This window comes from Cataglyphis hispanica, chromosome 24, assembly GCF_021464435.1.
Source record: "Cataglyphis hispanica isolate Lineage 1 chromosome 24, ULB_Chis1_1.0, whole genome shotgun sequence".
NCBI lineage: Eukaryota > Metazoa > Arthropoda > Insecta > Hymenoptera > Formicidae > Cataglyphis > Cataglyphis hispanica.
In genome coordinates, this window is record NC_065977.1 from 1,618,097 (window position 1) to 1,639,406 (window position 21,310).

At 35.1% G+C, this 21,310-nt stretch overlaps 5 protein-coding genes across 8 annotated transcripts; all 5 read left to right on the forward strand.

Annotated features, from left to right (window-relative positions):
- Positions 1–50: 50 nt before the first annotated feature.
- On the forward strand, positions 51–2,714 carry LOC126858156 (jerky protein homolog-like). The gene is made up of 2 exons (XM_050608241.1): positions 51–449; positions 882–2,714. The coding sequence occupies exons 1-2, from the start codon at positions 438–440 to the stop codon at positions 2,466–2,468; spliced, it is 1,599 nt and encodes a 532-aa protein (XP_050464198.1). The 5' UTR covers positions 51–437; the 3' UTR covers positions 2,469–2,714.
- Positions 2,715–3,274: 560 nt separating this feature from the next.
- Positions 3,275–4,893, forward strand: LOC126858154 (small ubiquitin-related modifier 3). Its single transcript, XM_050608238.1, has 3 exons — positions 3,275–3,513; positions 3,627–3,752; positions 4,124–4,893. Exons 1-3 carry the CDS (start codon positions 3,496–3,498, stop codon positions 4,256–4,258), a joined length of 279 nt encoding a protein of 92 aa, XP_050464195.1. The 5' UTR covers positions 3,275–3,495; the 3' UTR covers positions 4,259–4,893.
- Positions 4,894–5,985: 1,092 nt separating this feature from the next.
- On the forward strand, positions 5,986–14,651 carry LOC126858164 (transcription initiation factor TFIID subunit 1). Its single transcript, XM_050608253.1, has 16 exons — positions 5,986–6,123; positions 6,386–6,747; positions 7,013–7,425; positions 7,551–7,796; positions 7,881–8,003; positions 8,080–9,260; positions 9,466–9,728; positions 9,888–10,249; positions 10,479–11,744; positions 11,857–12,099; positions 12,370–12,808; positions 12,949–13,091; positions 13,209–13,346; positions 13,511–13,640; positions 13,726–13,938; positions 14,269–14,651. The coding sequence occupies exons 2-16, from the start codon at positions 6,396–6,398 to the stop codon at positions 14,496–14,498; spliced, it is 5,742 nt and encodes a 1,913-aa protein (XP_050464210.1). The 5' UTR covers positions 5,986–6,123; positions 6,386–6,395; the 3' UTR covers positions 14,499–14,651.
- Positions 14,652–15,052: 401 nt separating this feature from the next.
- LOC126858167 (uncharacterized) lies at positions 15,053–17,356 on the forward strand. Its single transcript, XM_050608257.1, has 2 exons — positions 15,053–16,958; positions 17,222–17,356. Exon 1 carries the CDS (start codon positions 15,226–15,228, stop codon positions 16,759–16,761), a length of 1,536 nt encoding a protein of 511 aa, XP_050464214.1. The 5' UTR covers positions 15,053–15,225; the 3' UTR covers positions 16,762–16,958; positions 17,222–17,356.
- On the forward strand, positions 17,279–21,174 carry LOC126858169 (zinc finger and BTB domain-containing protein 44-like). 4 transcript variants are annotated; one of them, XM_050608262.1, is made up of 6 exons: positions 17,279–17,622; positions 17,912–18,099; positions 18,181–18,357; positions 18,527–19,022; positions 19,659–19,718; positions 20,483–21,174. In XM_050608262.1, the coding sequence occupies exons 2-6, from the start codon at positions 17,917–17,919 to the stop codon at positions 20,887–20,889; spliced, it is 1,323 nt and encodes a 440-aa protein (XP_050464219.1). In that variant the 5' UTR covers positions 17,279–17,622; positions 17,912–17,916; the 3' UTR covers positions 20,890–21,174. The 4 variants fall into 4 exon arrangements, with proteins under 4 accessions (XP_050464219.1, XP_050464220.1, XP_050464221.1 ...); XM_050608263.1 differs by having other exon boundaries at positions 17,280–17,622; positions 20,486–21,174; XM_050608264.1 differs by lacking the exon at positions 19,659–19,718 and having other exon boundaries at positions 17,280–17,622.
- The last annotated feature ends 136 nt before the right edge of the window (positions 21,175–21,310 follow it).

Genomic DNA, 21,310 nt, shown 5'->3' on the forward strand with positions numbered 1-21,310 from the left:
ATTATTTTTGTTGTACAATATAAAAAAGCTGTAAGCATATTTAATGCTGTCAGACGTATTTTATATAAAATACAAAAATCTTCTAAGATATCGAACATCGTACATCAAAAATTGGACACAATGTGAACCATTCATAAGCCAACATCAGACTGCACATTGAAGATTGAGATTCAAGATTAAAATTTGATCAATCAGGACAAAGACATTTTAGTTCCTTTTGCTTTGATCAGTCAAATTTCAATGCGTAGTCGATGGTCTATGGTCATGACCACCTCAGAATTCTCTCTGATACTTGTTATGAGTTTTCGTGTGATAAAAACAGATCTACAATGTAAAAAAAAAATGTAAAGAAAATGATACAGCAATTTTCGAATTTATGCAAAACGTAAAAACAAAAAAATCAATAAGGATTGTATAAAAAATACGAGAAACGAAAGATGACGGATAAGGTGCATTAATATCTGATTATTATTGAAATGTTTAGTTTGTTATGATTTGAAAACAAAATTTTCACGAAACGAGTAAAATTATTCCTTCGTAAAAACTACAAACTTTTTACTTGCTCCTAATCACATAATATAATAGAGTCGCAATCGTCAATACATATTGAAATAATACTTATATTGATGAGTGAAAATATTTAGCAAAGTTATATTTTATATATATATATATACTATATGATGTAGAAATTTCTGTGTAATGTAAATGTAAATTATATTGATAAATACATGACATTGCTCAATCGATTACTCGATCTTAATGAAAACATTGTTAGTGAAATATTTATTAACAATTTTTATTTAAACATTTCAATTTTTAAATATTCTTATATATAATATATAAGTACTAAAAAATAAAAAATACTCTATTTTGTTTTACAGGAAATAGCTCGTATTCCTTTTTCTCAGGAACAAACCAAGCAAACACGTCTCAGTATCGAAGATCGTGTTAAAATTGTAGAACGACTTAATAATGGAGAGAAAGGTACTGATCTAGCACGGGAATACAAGATATCCAGATCGGCAATAACATTTATAAAGAAATCCAAAGAATATCTGATAAAACAAAGAAGTGCACTTATTATGTGCCAAGGACAAACATCCAAGAAGAGATGCACTGGCGTTGAAAATAGTCCTCTTGAGCAAGCTTTATATGAATGGTTTCTTCAAAAAAAAAGTATAGGGGAACTTGTTACAGGAACAATGTTGCAAGAAAAGGCAGTTGAGTTGAATAAAATGCTTAATGGTGACAGTAATTTTAAAGGCACCAATGGTTTTATATCCAAATTTAAAAAAAGGCACAGCATTGGATCTTCAACAATTCATGGGGAAAGAGCTTCTGCAAATAAAAATGCGAGTACTTTTTGTCGAGAATTTATAAAATATATTATGGATAATAAAATACCATTGGATAAAGTTTATAATGCCAAAGAAACTGTACTTTACTGGAAAACACTGCCAAATAAAACTTTGACCAGCAGTGAACATGAAGCTCCTGATAAAGAACCAGATAAAAACAAAGTCACATTGATGGTATGCACAAATGCAACAGGAAGTCACAAATTGCCTATGTTAATTGTTGGAGAAGCATATAACTGTTTAGAGAATATAAGATCATCATCAATTATTTATACAAGACAGAACAATACATGCATAGACAAACAGTTGATGTTAACATGGTATCAAGAAATTTTTCTATCAGAAATTGAAGCAGTTCATAGCTCCAATGTCGAACAATGTCTTCTTTTACTCAATGATGTTTCCAATTATCCTTCAGTAGAACAACTCAACTCAATCAGTGAACGATGTCAAGTAATTTGTCTACCATCTGACACGACTTCTCTTGCACCTATGGATCAAGGAGTTATTGAGAAACTGAAGAAGATATACAGAAAACATTTTTTAAGAGTAATACTTGCAGCAGAAACTACAGAAGAAGTCCAGAAATTGTTGAAGTCCCTTGATATACTCAAATGCTGTCATTTAATAAGTGATGCATGGGATGAAATGATGGAAATCATCATAAGAGATAGTTGGAAGAATATCTTTCCATTATACCTAGAAGAACAGCTTGATTCACGAATATTTTTAAATATGGTAAATAAAATTCCTGAGTATGACAATATCACATTAGAAGATATTAATTTATGGTTAAACAGTGACAACAATAAACAAGAATCCCAAGTGTTAAATCAAGAAGTATTAGATCAAGAAGTGGATTTCTCAGAAGATCATGAAAAACATGAAGTTGATCAAGAAATAAACCAAGAGAATGAAGAGGCAGAAAACAATAAGTATTTAAATGACAATGATTCTACAAATGATGTTACATCAAAAAGTGCTCTTGATGCAATTATTACATTCTTATTCTGGTATCAAACTCAAAATCAATGCTCTCTTCAAGATCGTCAATATATACGAAAATTCTGGAAACGTGCAATGGATGAGATACTTCCAAAAGATAATTAATAAATAATATAATATATATATATATAAAATATTATATATTAAACTCAATTATTAAAGTTTGTTTTACTATAAATAAAATTTTTATTTATTGAAATAAATTTATTTATTATAAAATTTATTTTATATAAAACAACATTTGAACATTTGTAACATTTATGGAAAGAATGTGTTCAGATATTTAATGTGAAATAGACATAATAGGAACTTTCTAGCGAAAAATACATATAAACGCAATTTTATATGATTGGTTATCAAATAGAGAATTTTAAAGTTCCGAAATTTTTTTTGTTGTGTTTATTTGCTGGGAAGCAGAATGAATTTATATCCTCGAGTATGTTCCGATTCTCCACCCGGGTGCACCCGATATAGTTTACGTCAAATCCGTATCAGACTGCATTGAAGATTAAGATTGAAGATTCTAGATTGAAATTTATCTAATTATGACAAAGAAATTTTAATTCTGATTAGTCAAATTATTCAAATTCCAATTTTTAATCTCCAATTTTCAATGCGTAATCTGAGTTTGATACGAGCATGTACACTATAATATCGAGTGTATCCGAGTTGAGAATCGGTACAGCCTAGGGTGGCTTAGGGTGAAATGAATCGTTTGTTCTCTCTCGCATGCAAGACGCTAGGAAATAACGCATCATTCGCCCGTTAACCAATCACGCTTTCGCTCTTAAAGAAATGCTGTAAATCGATTGGTTATCCGCGTCACTTCTTGACGCGTTCGCGGTGTACACAGTTTCGAATCTTCCGCGATAAACAAAAAATTCGGTCTTGAAATTCGCGTACGTAACGTGTCTCTGTACAATGCGTCATTCGTGCAAGATGGTAACGTCGTGATTGCCGTTTTGCGAAAGAAGCGGGATCGAGCGGGATTTCTCTGCGAGTGTTTATTTCCAGGAATCGTACAAGCGACAAGCGTGCGGATCGATCGGCCGGTTCCACGATCATCACCGACTTTTGCGACTGTTTTTAGTGATTCCCATTTCATAATCGGTTTTCGCCTATCTGCGACACCATGTCGGATGAGAAGAAGGTAACGCTTCGTAATCCCTAACCCTAACCGCACGATTATTTACATTATTGCAGCGCGGGTAGCGCGTCTCTCGCGTGTTTCACATCAATCAATCGTTTCCTTTGTTCACGCAGGAGACGAAGGCGGAATCGGAGCACATAAACCTGAAGGTGCTTGGCCAGGACAATGCGGTAGTTCAATTTAAAATTAAGAAACACACACCTCTTCGCAAATTGATGAACGCATACTGCGACCGTGTAGTAAGTGTTCCCTGATAATTTCGAAACTTTGATTGAACTTTAATTGTCAATATATAAATTTATATAAATCTCAAGCATTAGGCAGAAAATAGTCAATGTATAGACATTGATATCTTTGATAATAATGCAGTAGAAATATTTGTTTTAATGTAAATACATTAAAGTTTGTAACAAACTGCAATATTCTGAGATGATCTTTCTATAATATTCTAATTATAGTTTATATAGTTTTAAAATTTTTTAAATTCAATTTTTAAAGCCAATTTTCTCTCAGTGATATTTTTTAAAGAAATAATTTTAAACAAATATTTGGATAAACTATTGTTTTTAAACAAAATATAATTGATATTATTATTCATATTGTTTCACAGGGTTTGGCAATAGCAGCAGTAAGATTTAGATTTGATGGACAACCTATAAATGAATTAGATACACCTACAACACTGGAAATGGAAGAAGGAGATACAATAGAGGTATATCAACAACAAACAGGTGGTTCGTGTTGAGACATAATGCATCATGTTTACAAATGGACTAAATGAAATTTACTGTTCTAGCAGTGTTTATTTTTATCAGAAGATATGATATATTTTTGGTTTATGTTTATTCCACTCTACAAGATTGGAGACTTTATCTTATCTCATAATGTACAAATTAATTCATGCTTAATTTAATTTTTTCGCTTTTATTTCTTAGATATTTAGATTTGTGTTTGTTATTTGAAATAATTATTTAGTATATTTTTTATTTAAAGACGCACATTATGCAGTTGTTTAAAGTCTTCAATTGTCACAGCCATTTATTGCAAGTTTTTATTAACGTGATCAAATACAATCTGCAATTTATTGTTGAAAAAATACGAGCTTATGTTATTGTGGAGATAAAAAAGGAAATCACACATTATTTAAAGAATACAGTCATCGTCATATATATTGTAAGATCTATTAAATAATCTATTAAAAATTTCTTTTGCACATGATTCCCATGTGAATTAATATTGTAACAATTCAACTTCACTTAATAAATTCTCATTTTTTTTAGATATTCTCTTTTTATATTTATAAAAAGTGTACAGAACAAATTTTATAGATTAGAATATGTACATTTTTATTTTGATGTATGAATAAAAACTTCATTCTCATAGTTCCAGTTTTCATCTGCGCATCACGAAATTGAATCTTGTATTTGTAAGGAAACTATCGTTATTCATAATTTCTGCATGGCCCATGTTACTTTGTATATGAGCGAGAATAAATAGTGTGTTATCTTTTCTAAAAGAAACCTTCCACCTTAGTAAGCAGTTTTACAATATTTTATAATGTTTTTGATTTGCATATATTTAGCAAAAAGTAAATACAAAATAATTGATATTTTCTTTAAGAAGATATGCAATATATATTTTTATCAAGATTTAAGTATTATATTATTGTGCGTGCAAAAAAGAGTGTATCTTCTCGATATCTGTTATATTCACTAAATATAAGTTTGACATATAAAAATGTAAAGTATATGTATTTAATTTACATATTTTATATTATATAAAATATCAATTTCTATAAAGCTACTCCTTTCTATGTATAAATTTATAGTCTCTTTAAAAAATATATTGATAAAATTGAACAAAAATAATATAATATAAAAGTAGATTTTAAAATAGTAAATATAAGTATATCTAATAAGTATTTCTAATGCGATGCCAATTCTATTGAAGAAGATTGATCAATTATTACCTAAATAGATCAATACAAAATTGAAAAATTATATTTTGATAAAAGATAAAACGAATTAAAATAAGTTGCTAATTCAAACTTTGAAGGATGAATTTATTACGAGTTCTGATACTTAAATCAGTTTTTCTTATCAGATAAATATTTAATATTAAGTATTATTAAATATTATTTAATAAAAAAAGTGACGTAAATTAAATCCTTTTTTTTTTTTAAGAAAAAAGATTTTTTCATATAATTCTGTTAATTTTTATCAATGATGAATTTTTTGTACTTTCTTCGGAAATTTACAATATAAATAAATAAACAAACGACAATGGGAAAGATTTATCTGAACATAGTGCGATTGGACACAATCGCTCATACTGTCTAGTGTATCCAATATGATTTACTAATCAGAGAGTTCTGCGTTCAACTGACCAATAAATGATGTGTCCAATCGAACGTCATCCATTTATAAGCTACACGTCTAAGGATAAAGGTTCATGTATGATTTCCAGATGTCGCTTAAGTACAGTTTCTTTTTTCAGCTTGTTTCTAGTTTCTACTATTCGTGTAATCAGCGTGCCAAATAAATTCACCAAAATTGTTGTTTGGTCATTAGTTGGTTTGCATTTTGTTTCGTGATCGTATCCAGTCGCATGGTGAGTAGTCAGTCATTGCAATGTTATTTATATAAACAAACTGGTAGATTGCAGGACTTAGATGCAATCATTCGGTGTCGAATAGCCAAAAAGAAATAGAATCAACAATTTTCTATAAATTGTGACAGCGAATATATCTATATATGATAAAATAAGACATTAAATTAATTCGCAATTTTTTTACATATATAATTACAGTCCATGTAACACATAATAGAAGTAGATTTACATTGTAAAAATCGAATTGATTGTTGAATCTCAGTGAGAATAAGATGGGGGACTCCGATGAGGAGAATGAAAAAGACTTGGTATCTGTCCTCAACATCACTGGCTTCCTCTTTGGCAACATTGATGATAATGGTCAATTGGAGGATGATATCTTGGATCCCGAAGCAAAACAACATTTAGCTTCGCTCAGTCGTCTCGGTCTTAGCTCATTCATTAATGAAATGATGTCTAATGACTGTACTACTGAGGAAAAAGAGAACAACAAAGTGGATGATAAGACGGAGAGTCAAAACATAACTGCAAATGATACAGATGTGGATTATTTTGCAAAATCACCTACTGCGCTTGATTTTTCTGATATAAATGAATTAGCAGAAGATATAAATGATGATACTTGTTAGTATTCATGCTTACAATCTATATAATTTATATATGATGGATATTTGTTTATATTAAACATATATATATATATTATATATATATATATATATATATATATATATTAATATAAATTATTATTTAATATTTATATATATATATATATATATATATATATATGTTATTAAATATTAATCACTTAGTATATATTATTACTTAATTGACAAATTAATTTTAAAAAAGCAAGTGATGAATGTGTGATGATATTGCAATTTGTTTTTAGTGAAAAATAATGCACTTGACAAGAGATTAGGAGACAAAGAGAATGTGGATTATGATGCTGATGATGAGGAGGTTGTTAATAAGTCAGATACACAATTGATGCCACCTCCGCCAATACCCGAGGAGAAAGAAGTGTTAACTGCGGAAGAAGCAGAGGCGGCTCGTCAGCGTAAATTAGAAACGCCTTTAGCTTCTATGTTGCCTTCTAAATATGCCAATATCGACGTCACCGAATTATTTCCGGACTTTCGCGCCAATAAAGTCCTCAGATTCTCGAGGTTATTTGGCCCAGGCAAGCCGAGCAGTCTGCCACAAATATGGAGAGGTGTGAGAAAGCGACGTAAGAAGAAAAAACATGATATTAAAGATTCTGATTCTGGATCGGATCAAGATGATAAAAGGCCTAAATTTAAGGTAATTTTAAGACAGATCTTTATGCATTTATGAAATATTCAATTGTAAATTTCTATGAAATATAAAATTTAAAAATTTTCTTAATACAATTAATTTTTCATCAAGTGCAAATCTGTTTGTCTTAGGGTTGGGTAATACAGTATGGTCCCGAACCTAGCGCAGAAGCGTGTCGCTCAGATGATGAAAACAAGCTCTTGCTACCAGTAGAAGACAAGGAGCAAACTGGTAAAACAGGTGAAACTGGAGAGAACGGCGATATGGGGCCCAAGGTGGCGGATTGGAGATTTGGACCCGCACAGTTATGGTACGACATGCTGGAAGTTCCAGAAACTGGAGACGGATTCAATTATGGTTTTCAAATGACGGATAAAGTGCGTAATTATTTTATCGCGTTTAATGTTGGTTGATACTAAAATTAGTCTGTTATGTGTTTCTTAATATTGAATTTTCATTAGGCGGAAGAACAAGGGAACGATAAATCAGAAATTGAAGAGTTTGCTGATGATGCATTTTTGATGGTGTCACAGTTACATTGGGAGGATGATGTTGTGTGGAATGGAGATGATATAAAGCATAAGGTAATTTTAATAATAGAACAATTATTACGCATACAATAATAGATGACAGAAACAACATTTGTTTCTTATCTCACAGGTAATGCAAAAGTTGAATAGTAAAAATAACGCAGCCGGCTGGGTACCCTCGAGCGGCAACAGAACCGCTCAAGCCTTCAGCCAACCAGGCAAAGGTGCTCCAGTTACAGTGGCACCTAATGTCAGATTAGCTACTTCACAAATTGCAACGCCGTTGCATATGCAGTCTCAGAAGAATAAAATGAATATGGGTAAGGGAAATCAGCAACAACAACGGGAGGAAAATTACGATGATACCTGGTACTCGATATTTCCGGTGGAAAATGAGGAGCTAGTTTATGGTTTGTGGGAAGAAGAAGTCATCTGGGATCCGGAGAAAATGAAGAAAATTCCGAAACCGAAAATACTTACATTAGATCCGAATGATGAGAATATAGTTTTGGGCATACCGGACGATATCGATCCCGCTCTCCTTCACAAGGATAATGGTCCGCAGCCTAAGGTAAAAATTCCGCATCCGCACGTGAAAAAGAGCAAGTTACTACTGGGCAAGGCAGGTGTTATTAACGTCCTCGAAGAAGACACGCCTCCGCCACCGCCCAAATCACCCGATAGAGATCCGTTTAACATATCAAATGACACATATTACATGCCCAAATCGTCGGAAACTACGTTGCGGCTGAAAGTCGGCGGCGGCAATTTAATACAGCATAGTACTCCAGTCGTGGAGTTACGTGTTCCTTTTGTACAAACGCATATGGGTCCAATGCGATTGAGAAATTTTCATAGGCCGCCGTTGCGAAGATTCAGCCATGGTCCGTTGGCTCATCCAGGACCACACGGCGTCCTGCCTTTACTGAAACACATCAAGAAGAAGGCTAAACAACGAGAGCAAGAGAGAATCGCTTCAGGTGGTGGCGACGTGTTTTTCATGAGAACACCCGAAGACTTGACCGGGCGGGATGGCGAGCTAGTACTCATCGAGTTCTCGGAAGAACATCCACCTCTCATGAATCAAGTCGGCATGTGCTCTAAAATGAAGAACTATTACAAGAGAAGGGCTGGCAAAGATCAGGGTCCACAAACTTATAAATACGGGGAAACGGCGTACGCTCACACTAGTCCGTTTCTGGGCATCCTCACCCCTGGTCAAAGTATCCAGGCGATCGAAAATAACATGTACAGAGCTCCGATTTACGAGCACAAGATTCCCAGCACAGACTTCTTAGTTATAAGAACGAGGTAATATTATGTGTCTTAATGTACATATATACCATTATGTTATTCAACTTTTTTTTTATGTTTCTCATAGTTTTATTATTTTAGAACTTGTATGTATTTTTGTTTGTATGTTATGTGTTGTTAATGGTACATATTTTTCTCGCTTGTATATATTTATTCGATCAAAATTATATCTATTTTTAATTAATTTTATTAATCTTTATAGACAGCAATATTACGTTAGAGAAATGGACGCGTTGTTTGTTGCTGGACAGGAATGTCCTTTGTACGAAGTACCAGGACCCAATTCGAAGAGGGCGAACAATTTCGTGCGCGATTTCCTACAAGTGTTCATATATAGATTGTTCTGGAAGTCGCGCGATACACCCCGGCGGATTAAAATGGACGATATAAAGAAAGCCTTTCCGTCCCATAGCGAGAGCAGCATCAGAAAGAGACTAAAATTATGTGCAGACTTTAAGAGGACCGGTGCGTAATCGATTGTTTGGCTTTTTTACGATATAGGTTTTTGCATTAAAACAAATTTATATATAATAAAACAAACGTGTTGTGCTATATACACTTTTTATGTTTTCTATAAACTCACAAACTAAAATAATTAATCTGAGAATTTTCTACATGATATAGGAATGGATTCCAACTGGTGGGTGATAAAACCGGACTTTAGATTGCCTACAGAGGAAGAGATTCGCGCTATGGTATCGCCAGAGCAGTGTTGTGCTTATTTCAGCATGATCGCGGCCGAGCAGCGTCTAAAAGACGCCGGATACGGTGAGAAATTCCTGTTTACTCCACAGGACGACGATGACGAAGACATGCAGCTCAAGATGGATGACGAAGTAAAAGTGGCACCGTGGAATACAACGCGCGCTTACATACAGGCCATGAAAGGAAAGTGTTTGCTACAATTGGCCGGTCCGGCGGATCCAACTGGTTGCGGTGAAGGCTTCTCTTATGTCAGAGTACCGAATAAGCCAACTATTAGCAAGGTTTGTTTGAATAAACTTTGAAGAAATGCATCACATTGTCATGCAAAAGAAAATTGAATTCACAAAACTAAAAATGTAACACTAATATCTTTAGTAAGTTATTAATAAGTATTTAAATAATTTTCTTAATTTTATAACAATGTACTATCTTTAAAAGAATAAAATAGATAAGAAATTTGTTAACCAAAGAAGCAGATTAGAATAAATCATAAAATCATGTTCCAACTAGGAGGAGCAAGAAGCTCAACCAAAGAGAACTGTAACTGGCACAGATGCAGATTTGAGGAGATTGTCGTTGAACAATGCGAAAGCGTTGTTACGTAAATTTGGCGTGCCCGAGGAAGAGATCAAGAAGTTATCGCGTTGGGAGGTAATCGACGTGGTGCGAACCTTGTCGACGGAGAAGGCGAAAGCTGGTGAAGAGGGCATGACAAAATTTTCTCGGGGCAATCGTTTCTCTATTGCCGAACATCAGGAGCGCTATAAAGAGGAGTGCCAGCGTATCTTTGATTTGCAGAACCGCGTGCTGTCATCAAATGAGGTACTGAGTACGGATGAGGGTGAGAGCTCGGAAGAAGATAGCTCGGACATCGAAGAAATGGGTAAGAACATTGAAAATATGCTATCGAATAAAAAGACTAGTACGCAATTGTCGTTGGAGCGGGAAGAACAGCAGCGACAAGAGTTACGAAAGATGTTGATGGGCGAGGCGCAGGAACAAGAGAATAAGAAGGGCAAGGAAAATAAAAAGAAAGACGAGGAGGAAGACAGTCCAATTAATAATTTTAATGCGCAGCAAGGTCGCGTATTGAAAATCTACCGTACCTTCCGCAACCCGGAAGGCAAAGAATACACGCGAGTCGAATTGGTGAGGAAGCCCGCCGTAATCGATACGTATCTCAAGATCCGTAATTCGAAAGACGAAACGTTTATCAAGCAGTTTGCCACATTGGACGAAGCACAAAAGGAGGAGATGAAGCGGGAGAAACGTAGGTTGCAAGAACAGTTGCGACGGATCAAGCGAAATCAGGAGAGAGAGCGTATGATGGGCGGACCGATCGTGAACGGCAGCGCTATCAATAACTCGAGTAATAATAATAGCAACAACAATATATTTGATCGCAGCAGCACCAACACTCCGAGCAGCACTATTATTTCCTCGACCAGTATCCTTCCATTCTCTAATTTCCCATCTTCTTCCACTACCACTACCACTATGCCTAAACATCCAAAACCGGAGGTATCACCTCCCAAGCGTAAAAAGCCTAAACTCAAGCCAGATCTAAAACTCAAGTGCGGCGCCTGCGGCAATGTCGGCCATATGCGTACCAATAAGGCCTGTCCACTTTATCAGAACAGCATCGCCACTGCGCCGGTCAACGTCGCGATGACCGAGGAACAAGAAGAAGAGATCGAAAAGCAGTTGAACACCGACGATCAGGATTTGGTAAATGTTGATGGCACCAAAGTGAAGCTGTCGTCGAAACTAATCAAGGTGATTCATGGGTTTAACGTGAGCCACTGAATTTATACCCATTTTTTTTCTAGATAAGCACGATTCGAGAGATCTAAAAGATCATAAATGAATATCTGCTTTGTTTTTTCAGCATGCTGAAGAGGTGAAGAGACGTGCACTGGTACTCAAAGTGCCGAAGGAAGCAGTGAACTCGAAGAAACGCAGGAAACCGCCTACTGATGACCACTGTGATTACTTGAAACGTCATCAAAGGCCAGTCAACAGACGTAGGACTGATCCAGTTGTTGTAATGTCGACGATGTTGGAGAGTATTCTAAATGAAATGAGGGATTTGCCGGATGTGCAACCTTTCTTATTTCCAGTCAATGCAAAAGTAAACATTATTTTAACTTATTATCAATGCATTGATTTCAACTATTTCAGGATAAATCTGAGAGTCTTGATAAGAGAACTTTCTTTGCAAGTTATATAAAATATATAAAAAAAAAATTAATGTCTGTAATATAAATTGAATGAACAATTAATTAAATTTAGCTATAACTATAAACTTATGTATATATATATATATAAATTTAAATGATACTTATTTCAAATATCTTTTTTAAAACTCACTTAAAATATTATCTATATTATTTGTCATCAGGCAGTTCCCGATTATCATAAGATTGTACAACGACCTATGGATCTGCAGACCATACGTGAGAATTTGAGGCTGAAAAAGTATCAAAGTAGAGAAGAGTTTTTAGCAGATGTTAATCAAATTGTGGAAAACTCGACGCTTTATAACGGAGCGAAGAGTTCGTTAACCGTGGCTGCTAAGAGAATGCTAGATACGTGCGTCGAAAGGCTTGGCGAAAAGGAGGATCGTTTAATGAGGCTGGAGAAAGCCATCAATCCTCTTCTGGACGATGATGACCAGGTTGCCCTCACCTTCATCTTAGATAATGTTGTTAACAACAAGTTGAAATCCATGATTGAAGTGTGGCCGTTTATGAAACCTGTCAATAAAAAGATGGTGAAAGATTATTACAGTATCGTGAAAAAACCAATGGACTTAGAAACGATATCCAAAAAAGTTTCTGGTAAGAAACTTAAGTTTTTGTCTTTAATTTATGTACAGAAAAGATTTACATGCTTTAAATATTTTTATTTATTTAAAAAAATTAATCTATGTGTCTATTTTTAAAGTGTTCCAAGTTGTTTATTCTTCTTCTTTTTTTAGCTCATAAATACCACAGCCGTCACGAATTTCTCAGAGATATCGAACAGATTTTGGAAAATTGCACTCTTTATAATGGCAAGGATTCTCCGCTCACAAATAAGGCAGAATTGCTGGTTAAAGTGTGTAAAGAAACATTAGATGAGGTATATACATTTTTATTAAATATATTAATTAAATATAGAAGTTATTAAAAGTATAATAGAAATAAGGAATTACTGAAGCGAGATGTTGCAGATGATGATGAAGTTATTATATTTTAGTATGATGAACATCTAACACAACTGGAGAACAATATATTGCTCGTACAAAAACGTGCAATGGAGCAAGCTGATATGGATTCTTCGTGGCTTGGTCCAGACGACGAAAATTATACTATCGCAGAATCTGAATTCAGAAACGTAATATTATATTATAATTTTTTCATTTAACATTTTAATATTTTTTATGTCTATAACATTTTATATATTTTATTATACCAAGCCTTTGCTAATTTTTTATTATATGTTAATGTACAACTCTTAATTTTTTCTACATTTTTCTTCAACATTGAATTTATTCTCAGAGTCAGACCAGTTCTCCAGAGAATCCATTTGGCAAGTCAAACATGGATGACTTCGATTTCGTAGACGTCGAAGGAGACATGGAAACGGATGTTGATAGAAACTCAAAAAAGAAAGATGTGCTCGAAGAAGGTAAAGTAATATAATATAATTTAAGTAATATACTTTATTTTATGTAAATTAGGAGAACTCTTGTTAAATATTTTTTTCTTTTCAGATCTTCAATTTTCCAGTGAAGATGAATTCGATGAAGTGCCCTTTGTTACGGACGAACATTCTGGACAAAACGAAATGGAGACGCTGGAATTGAGCGAGGTCAGGGAGGAAGGTGTTGTACTAGCGGATGATGACAGCCAACAAGCTGCCGAGGCGATGGTTCAATTAGGTAACGTCGGTTTTTATGTAGGCGAGCAGCAACTGCTTCAGCAAGGTAAGTATGAAAGATTGAGAAATAAAACCGACAATGATTGATTTCTCTATCATTTGGTTCACTAATCGATTATTTAAAGAAAATTTGGAACTTCACATAGACATACATAATTCAAAAGAGATGAATAATTATAAATATTTTTATATCAGTCTATATAAAAATGTTTTGGAAAAATAACATGGTTCTTCTCAAAGATGAAATGAATTTTTGAATTGCACAGTTATTTCGAATCCTGTTGGATTCTTCAATCAATAAATGATATAGTTGTATCTGAATGATACAGTTGTATTTGATCTTTGCTAAATCAAACTTTGATGTTGATGCTCGCAGATGAGAGCATGGACGTCGATCCGAATTACGATCCGTCGGACTTTCTGCTGGCTGGCTTACCAGCTAGAGATGATAAAAGCGAGAATAAGATCCAAGACGATCTAGCTGTTTCCGAGAGCGATGATGACGCCGAGAACATCATTCCGAAGCAGGAGGTGCAGCAAAACCAACAGCAACAGCAACAGTTGTCGCAACCGGAGGAGGATGTTGGCGGCGATTTGTGGTTCTAAACGCGCGTTTTATTACGTTGAAGCGACATGATATTTATATATCTAACAATGGGCAGATACATACACACGGTTAAGAATTCACAAGCTGCAAGTTCATTTTGTATCATTGAAGAGAAGAGTTGCAAGATTTACTCTTCATATATTATGTGCATATATTGTATAGAAATCTGTAAATACAAAATAAAATGTTTTTTTTTTCTATTTTAGCGTGTTGACAATCTTGCGCGATAACACAGTATACGTACATATCGTTTACATTTTACTACATTTGCATAAGTAAAATTTTTCATAAATGATATCGAATCATTTTTACTTGTGCTCATAAATAGATTTTTTAATTACTTTATATTTCTCTTATCGGCGGGAAAGAGAGATAATAAATCTTAATTTTGGACTTTGCTAAACAATTTCATTTCAAAACTCGATTTATAAAATCAAAAATGCTGTAACTTCATATCTTTGAATCTATATAAGAAATTGAAAGTTAAATTTTAACCTACATATAAAATATACATTTTTTAAATATTTTAATTTACGTATACTCTTTACATATCTTTATATCATTCTTCTACATATCTTTAATATTAATATTATTTTCGTACTATTTCCATTTCTAATTTTCCGTATCTCTATTAATAATTTTCTGTATTTTTAGGCAATTGCTGGCTTTTATCACTGATGTTTTCTGAGATTTTCGAGAATCTAGCAATTTTTCTATCTTGATTTTATGATGATCACCGATGAAGATCTCGCGCAGATAGTGAGTGACGTCTCTCAAAGCGTCTTGACCACTATTTCGCTGGCTCAGCAAGATAAGATTCTAGACAAGATCGTAAGAATCGTGAAAACCTCGACGAGAGAGCAATTGCAGTCCAGCCATCCTCAAATGCTCATTACGAGTATGCTGAGGATCTTGTTGCGTTACGAGAATTTGCTGCATACAATCGGGCTGTGCGATTGGAAGCGTCGTCGGAGGTTCAAGATCGCCCGCGACTGCTATAACTCTCTGCTGCAAGGTTACTTGCCAGAAAGATCGCGGGACGTTGTGGAGACGATTGTGGAGATCATCCACCGCGACCGGCTCTGGGAATTCGAAACTTTCTGCTTTGAGCTGATGTACAGCCTAGTAAACGTCAATCCGGCCAGCGGCGGGCTGATCATTCACGCGATCTGGAACAAATTGTCATTGCCGGAGATCACTATCGAAGATGCCCGCGCCATGATCAGGATGCTGTACGAGCTATTGGATGTGTACGAGTGGCCGGCGACGCAAGAAACGGTCGCGGCGGTGGAGAAGATGCTCAATCTCTTTTACGCTAGTATAACAGCACGATTGACGGCGACACCCAACTCTTCCATCTCGGAGCTGCACACAAGTCTCAAGAAGGGCCTGGAGGTTTGCCTCAGGAACACTATAAAGCATTTGCCGAATGATCAGGTGCTGATAATCGTGCAGCATATGTGCTTGTGGACGGTGGCCGCCAGCGCAACTGACGAGATTGTCCTGGAGTTCGGCAGTACTCTGGAATACGCCGCTTACACGCATCGGGCGGGCCTTTACGAGCAGACTCTCACGCCGACGATATTTCCGCTGCTGATGCGAATGGTAGGATCTGCCAGTCGACTGACCAGTCTATTGGGCAATCGAGTGTTTCAGTACCTATTGGATCGCAGGAACAATCGTGCAATCTTTGATACGCCCAGGATCTTTTTCGAGAAGACTCGTCTCAATCTTCGCATCGCATACTGTCGTGAGGAGGACCGGATGTTCTTCAAATTACATCGCGAATTATTGCACGACAGTCTACTGACAAGTCTGGCGAATCATTCGGATTCACGGATGAATCTAGAAATGACATATTGCACCTTGTGCCTGATCGCCATCGAAGTGCCATGCGGCTTCACAGCCGCTGCCTTGGTTTGTCTCTCTATGAATCTACAAGAGGTCGTTCTGCAGCAGCAGGACTATCGTCTAGAAGTAGCCTGTCACATACACGCTACGATCATCTTTATCATGTCGTTTATCTGTTGGCTACACAATGCTAAAGTATTTTACGATTACGTAAACAGAATTGTAACTGAAAGGGCGCAATGGGCGCCGCACTTAAATTCTCCCATCCAATCTCAGTACCACTTTGCTGTGCATCATGTTCTCTGGAACAAGCCGGAATTGTTCTTTGTTGATTGGGAGGCACGCTACGGCCTATGGAAATGTTTCCGTTTAGTTGAAAGTCCTGACAGGATTATTGATCGTCTGACATGAACTGACATGAATACATCCATAAATATTGGATAAAACAAAGGATTTATAAATGGAAGAGAATCCAAAGGAACCAAGGATTTAGATCCAATTATTATAGGTTCAATTATTTCTATACAATTGAATATTTCATATTTAAAAAATCTATGGGATCAAGGATCTAATATAAATTCAAAAAGCCATGAATTATTCAAGTTAAGGTTCGAACAAAGATGGAAATTTTTAACTTAGTACTTCGAATAGATTATCACAATAATAAAAAGATAATTTTTTTATATTATCAATAATTGAAAGATTATTGTTTTATGTTATCAATAACCGAAAGAATTTTTTTATATTATTTTTTATTATCTTAAAAAATAATCTTTTTATTATAGATAATATAAAAAAATAATCTCCATTATTGCGAGAGATACATCTCAGATATATGTATATACTTTTGTATTTTTTATTTCACATCAAGGTAATATATTAAAAAGTGGCGACGCCATTGCGCGAGATCGCGCGCCGCCATCTCGGGGCGCGCCAGAGATCGCATGATTTATGGCGCACTGGGGTTTTGTAATTTCGCAAATAACAAAGTGACTCAGACCTGTCGCTCATACGTGAAACCGCCATCCACAACTTTGCACTTCGCGGATTATTCGAGAGAGAGAGTACGAACGGCATTCGACATTTTAACATTTTATGCCGATCGCTCAGCAAGAGTCCTTGCTTTATCCTGATTGCTATGTAAAGAGTTTGACGGGGATCCTGATATTGCGTCACGGAATCTCATCGTTGTCGCGAAACAACAAAAGTGATCATTGAAAGTTAATTTCTTCGATTCTGTGCGCTTTCGAGAATTTCGCAAAATTGTTGAAGGTAAATAAATATTAGTTTAGCCGGCGACAACAATACGGTCTTTGTCAAACCACTAAAAATCCGAAAAAAAAGATAATTCTATTAAAAAACACTATATGTTAAAGAATAAAGTATATCTTAGCATATACAATTTGTATTTATGCAATGGTAGCTGTAGTATTTAGAAATGCAGTTAGAAACTTAGATGATATAAATAATATTTGTCTAGCTAATTATAATAATGATTTAATATAGTAAGTCTAATGTTAAAATCATCCATTTCCAAATGTATAAAATATCTTTTATATAGGAGCAATGTCTGACGAACAATTCTCCTTGGTGTGGAATAGCTTTCCGAGAAATCTATCTTCAGGTCTGTACACTTTGTTGACAGACGAACAACTTGTGGATGTTACACTAGCAGCTGAAGGTCAAATCTTACGAGCACACAAACTAATATTGTCAGTTTGCAGTACATATTTTAGAGAGCTTTTTAAGGTATTGATTTGACAGTGACAGTTGTAATGTTTTGTTATATTGTCATATATAACTTTTCATATATATATTTTGTATATGCAGGTAAATTCATGTAAACATCCTATTGTTATACTGAAAGATGTCAATTATCGAGATTTATCTGCTATGCTGCATTTCATGTATCAAGGAGAAGTTAATATAAAGCAAGAAGATATTGCTAGCTTCCTTAAGGTTGCAGAAACTCTCCAGATAAAAGGACTGACTACAGAATCAGATGAAGTATGTGTAATAATGTGGTTGAAATTTTTTTGAAAATACAGAACATTTTAGAAAAAATAATAGTTAAAAAAATAAAAGTGAAAAGAAGGCACATTTTTTTTTCTAAGGCACTATAGAAATTTTATCAAAACATGTTCATGCTTTCATAAAATCGATTGCTGCATTATAGAAACTCGAAGATACTCTCAGAAGAAATGTCGAAGACTTTGAGGATCGTTTTTTTGATGTGGAAAGACACAAGAGTGATCTCCCCATCACAAATGAAACAAATGTTTCCACTATCGGCAGACTGTCACATCACATCACAGAGAAGGAGCAATCGACGGCAATAAGGCGAAATACTGCAACAGAAAATTTGACAGGAGAAGTCAGACAATTCACAGAACAGACATCAAGTATCACTTGCCATCAACATGGTTGCATGGAAGGCGACTATAATCTCCCGGACAAACTGACAGCATTCAGCGAGACGTGTAAAATCGAAGGCGTACCGGATAAAATGGAAGAGTCGCCGTTGGATTGCACGTCCGATGTGAATCAGCCGCAGGAAGCGAAGCACGAACCATTGGATTATAGGATGGATACAGATACAGAAGCCAGATACAAATCATATACAGCGGAGAAAATACTCTATAATTCCGAGGAGAACACGCAACAGAAACAAGGTAGTGATCTTTCCCCTCCCTCCTCGCTCTGTTGGCATCTCGTACTTTAAAGGCGACGCTATCAGTAGATGACGTCGTCAAAACGTCAGCGAGCGTCCGGAGCTGAAACGCCCTTCGACAAAGAGAAAAGTTTGCTGTACCAGCGGTATCGGCGCCTCAAAGGTTTGACGTTCTCAAGTTGCCACGGATGGATGTGTTCTTTGTTATTGAGAATCATTATCACGTGTTTGATTGTGATGCAAGTTTCTTAAGCACTTTTATGCATATTTTTTAATTAACCCCCGGTATCTAGCCAGTATCGACGGCTCAGATTTCGCTGTCACTTCTCCAATAAATGATAATCTCTTCTTATAAATTTCTAACAATTCAACAGAAAAATATTTATGACAACTGTTTATATATTTCTTGATTATATATCACATTGAAATGTGATATAAATCAGTTTGCTTGTTAAATTGCAACACCAGGGGTTAAAGTCAATCTAGTCTACGATCAGTGCAATATCATGTTTTGCATGTTCACGCGAATGGGTGTTTCAAATCCGAGCAAGCGATGTATCACGAATTCTATATATTCCACATTCACCAGACATCTCATTAGCCATATATGTTTAGAGAAAGCGATATTATCTTACAGATTATGCGCCAGATATGCAGTTAGTTCCCTACAATCAGAATTCACAAAATCAGCCGTTCGGTACGTTTTACATCTTCGTTGCATTATTTGCTTATTCACACATTTACTTATTTACACAATTAATTCACAGTTAACTTATTCAGCTGCATGTTTGAGGAGAAAATTAATTCAGAAGATCCATTCCTTTACAGAATGGATAGAAGAGAACAATGTGTACGATCAGTTTTATATTTCATTGCTTGCAAATTCGTTTCTTATCAAAAGATATTCCCTCTTTTCCTATCTAAATCGAAATTATATCTGCACATATGGTTTTAAATACAGCTGTTGAATATAATATTGTTCCTACATAAAATGAACACTTACTTGTCTTGTTACTGTCTTGAATGGGAAAAAAAAACACAATGTCATCAACTTTCTTTTTATCGATCTTTTATTAATTTTTAATTTACGCAAAGGTATATTCCATTTTTATCGCATTAATTTTTTCAATGTCACAGAAATCGCATCTCATCGTGCACAATGCTTATGTACACGATAATTCTTCAATCGCTCTCTCTTTTTCTTCTCGTTTCTTTATATATTTACATATATATATATATATATATATACATATATATATCATATATCTTCTCGTTTCTTTATATATTTACATATATATACATATATATATATATATATATATATATATATATATATATATATATATATCATATATATGTACTATCAAAAATATGTGCTTCTCGCATTTTATATAATCTTTCGATAATTATTACATCGGACAAACGACGCGCAACATTTTTTTATATCCTTTTCTTTTTTAGCAGATTTCAACAATGTGACGGCGTTTCGAGGCGACTTCACGTACGACACGGCGAATGCCAGCAGCAAAGGTCGGCGTACTGTCAAAGGTATCCCGGGCAGCAGTCTGCCGCTGGAGACGACGTTGCGCGTTATCTCGGAGCTGGGTCCTACGCTGCGCATGGAACGCGGCAAGGTAATACGCATGTATGCGTGCCCGTGGTGCCTGCGTCACTTCACGCGCAAGGAGAATCTCAAACTCCATGTCCGTTATATACACGGTCCGCTTGAAAGTCTCACGTGTAAGCTTTGTGGTAATAAATATAAGAACAGTAATAGTCTGCGTGTACACTCCTACCTCTATCACAACGCCAAGCGGGATAAGCAGCCCAGCAAGTCGGCCGGTGGCGATGACGGCGGGGACGCGTAAAGCAATAGTTTTTTTCTGAAGAGAAACGGTTCTCTTTTCTCTCTATCTTTATCCTTTTTTTTTCTACGAGCTACCGCGCTGAGAATATTAAACATTCGCGCATTAAAACCAGACAAGTATGACTTAGCGAGCGTTGCGAAAAGAGTGGAATTTGTTATATTTACCTGTCTACGTACGCATTAATCCGGCATACAATCTAGACACAGTACTAATAAATACCGAGTATTTCTATACGTTGCTAGATAAGCGGAAGATTTATAGAAATAAAGAACGCCTTATTGTGTATACACGTTCTTGCAGACCTATCTACCTCTCTTTCCATCCATCGTCCAGATTTCATCGTGCAACTTTCTTTTTTCGTAAAATTTATCGTTACAATTCTCTCTCATTTGCTCAATGTATGGTGAATATGTGATGAATA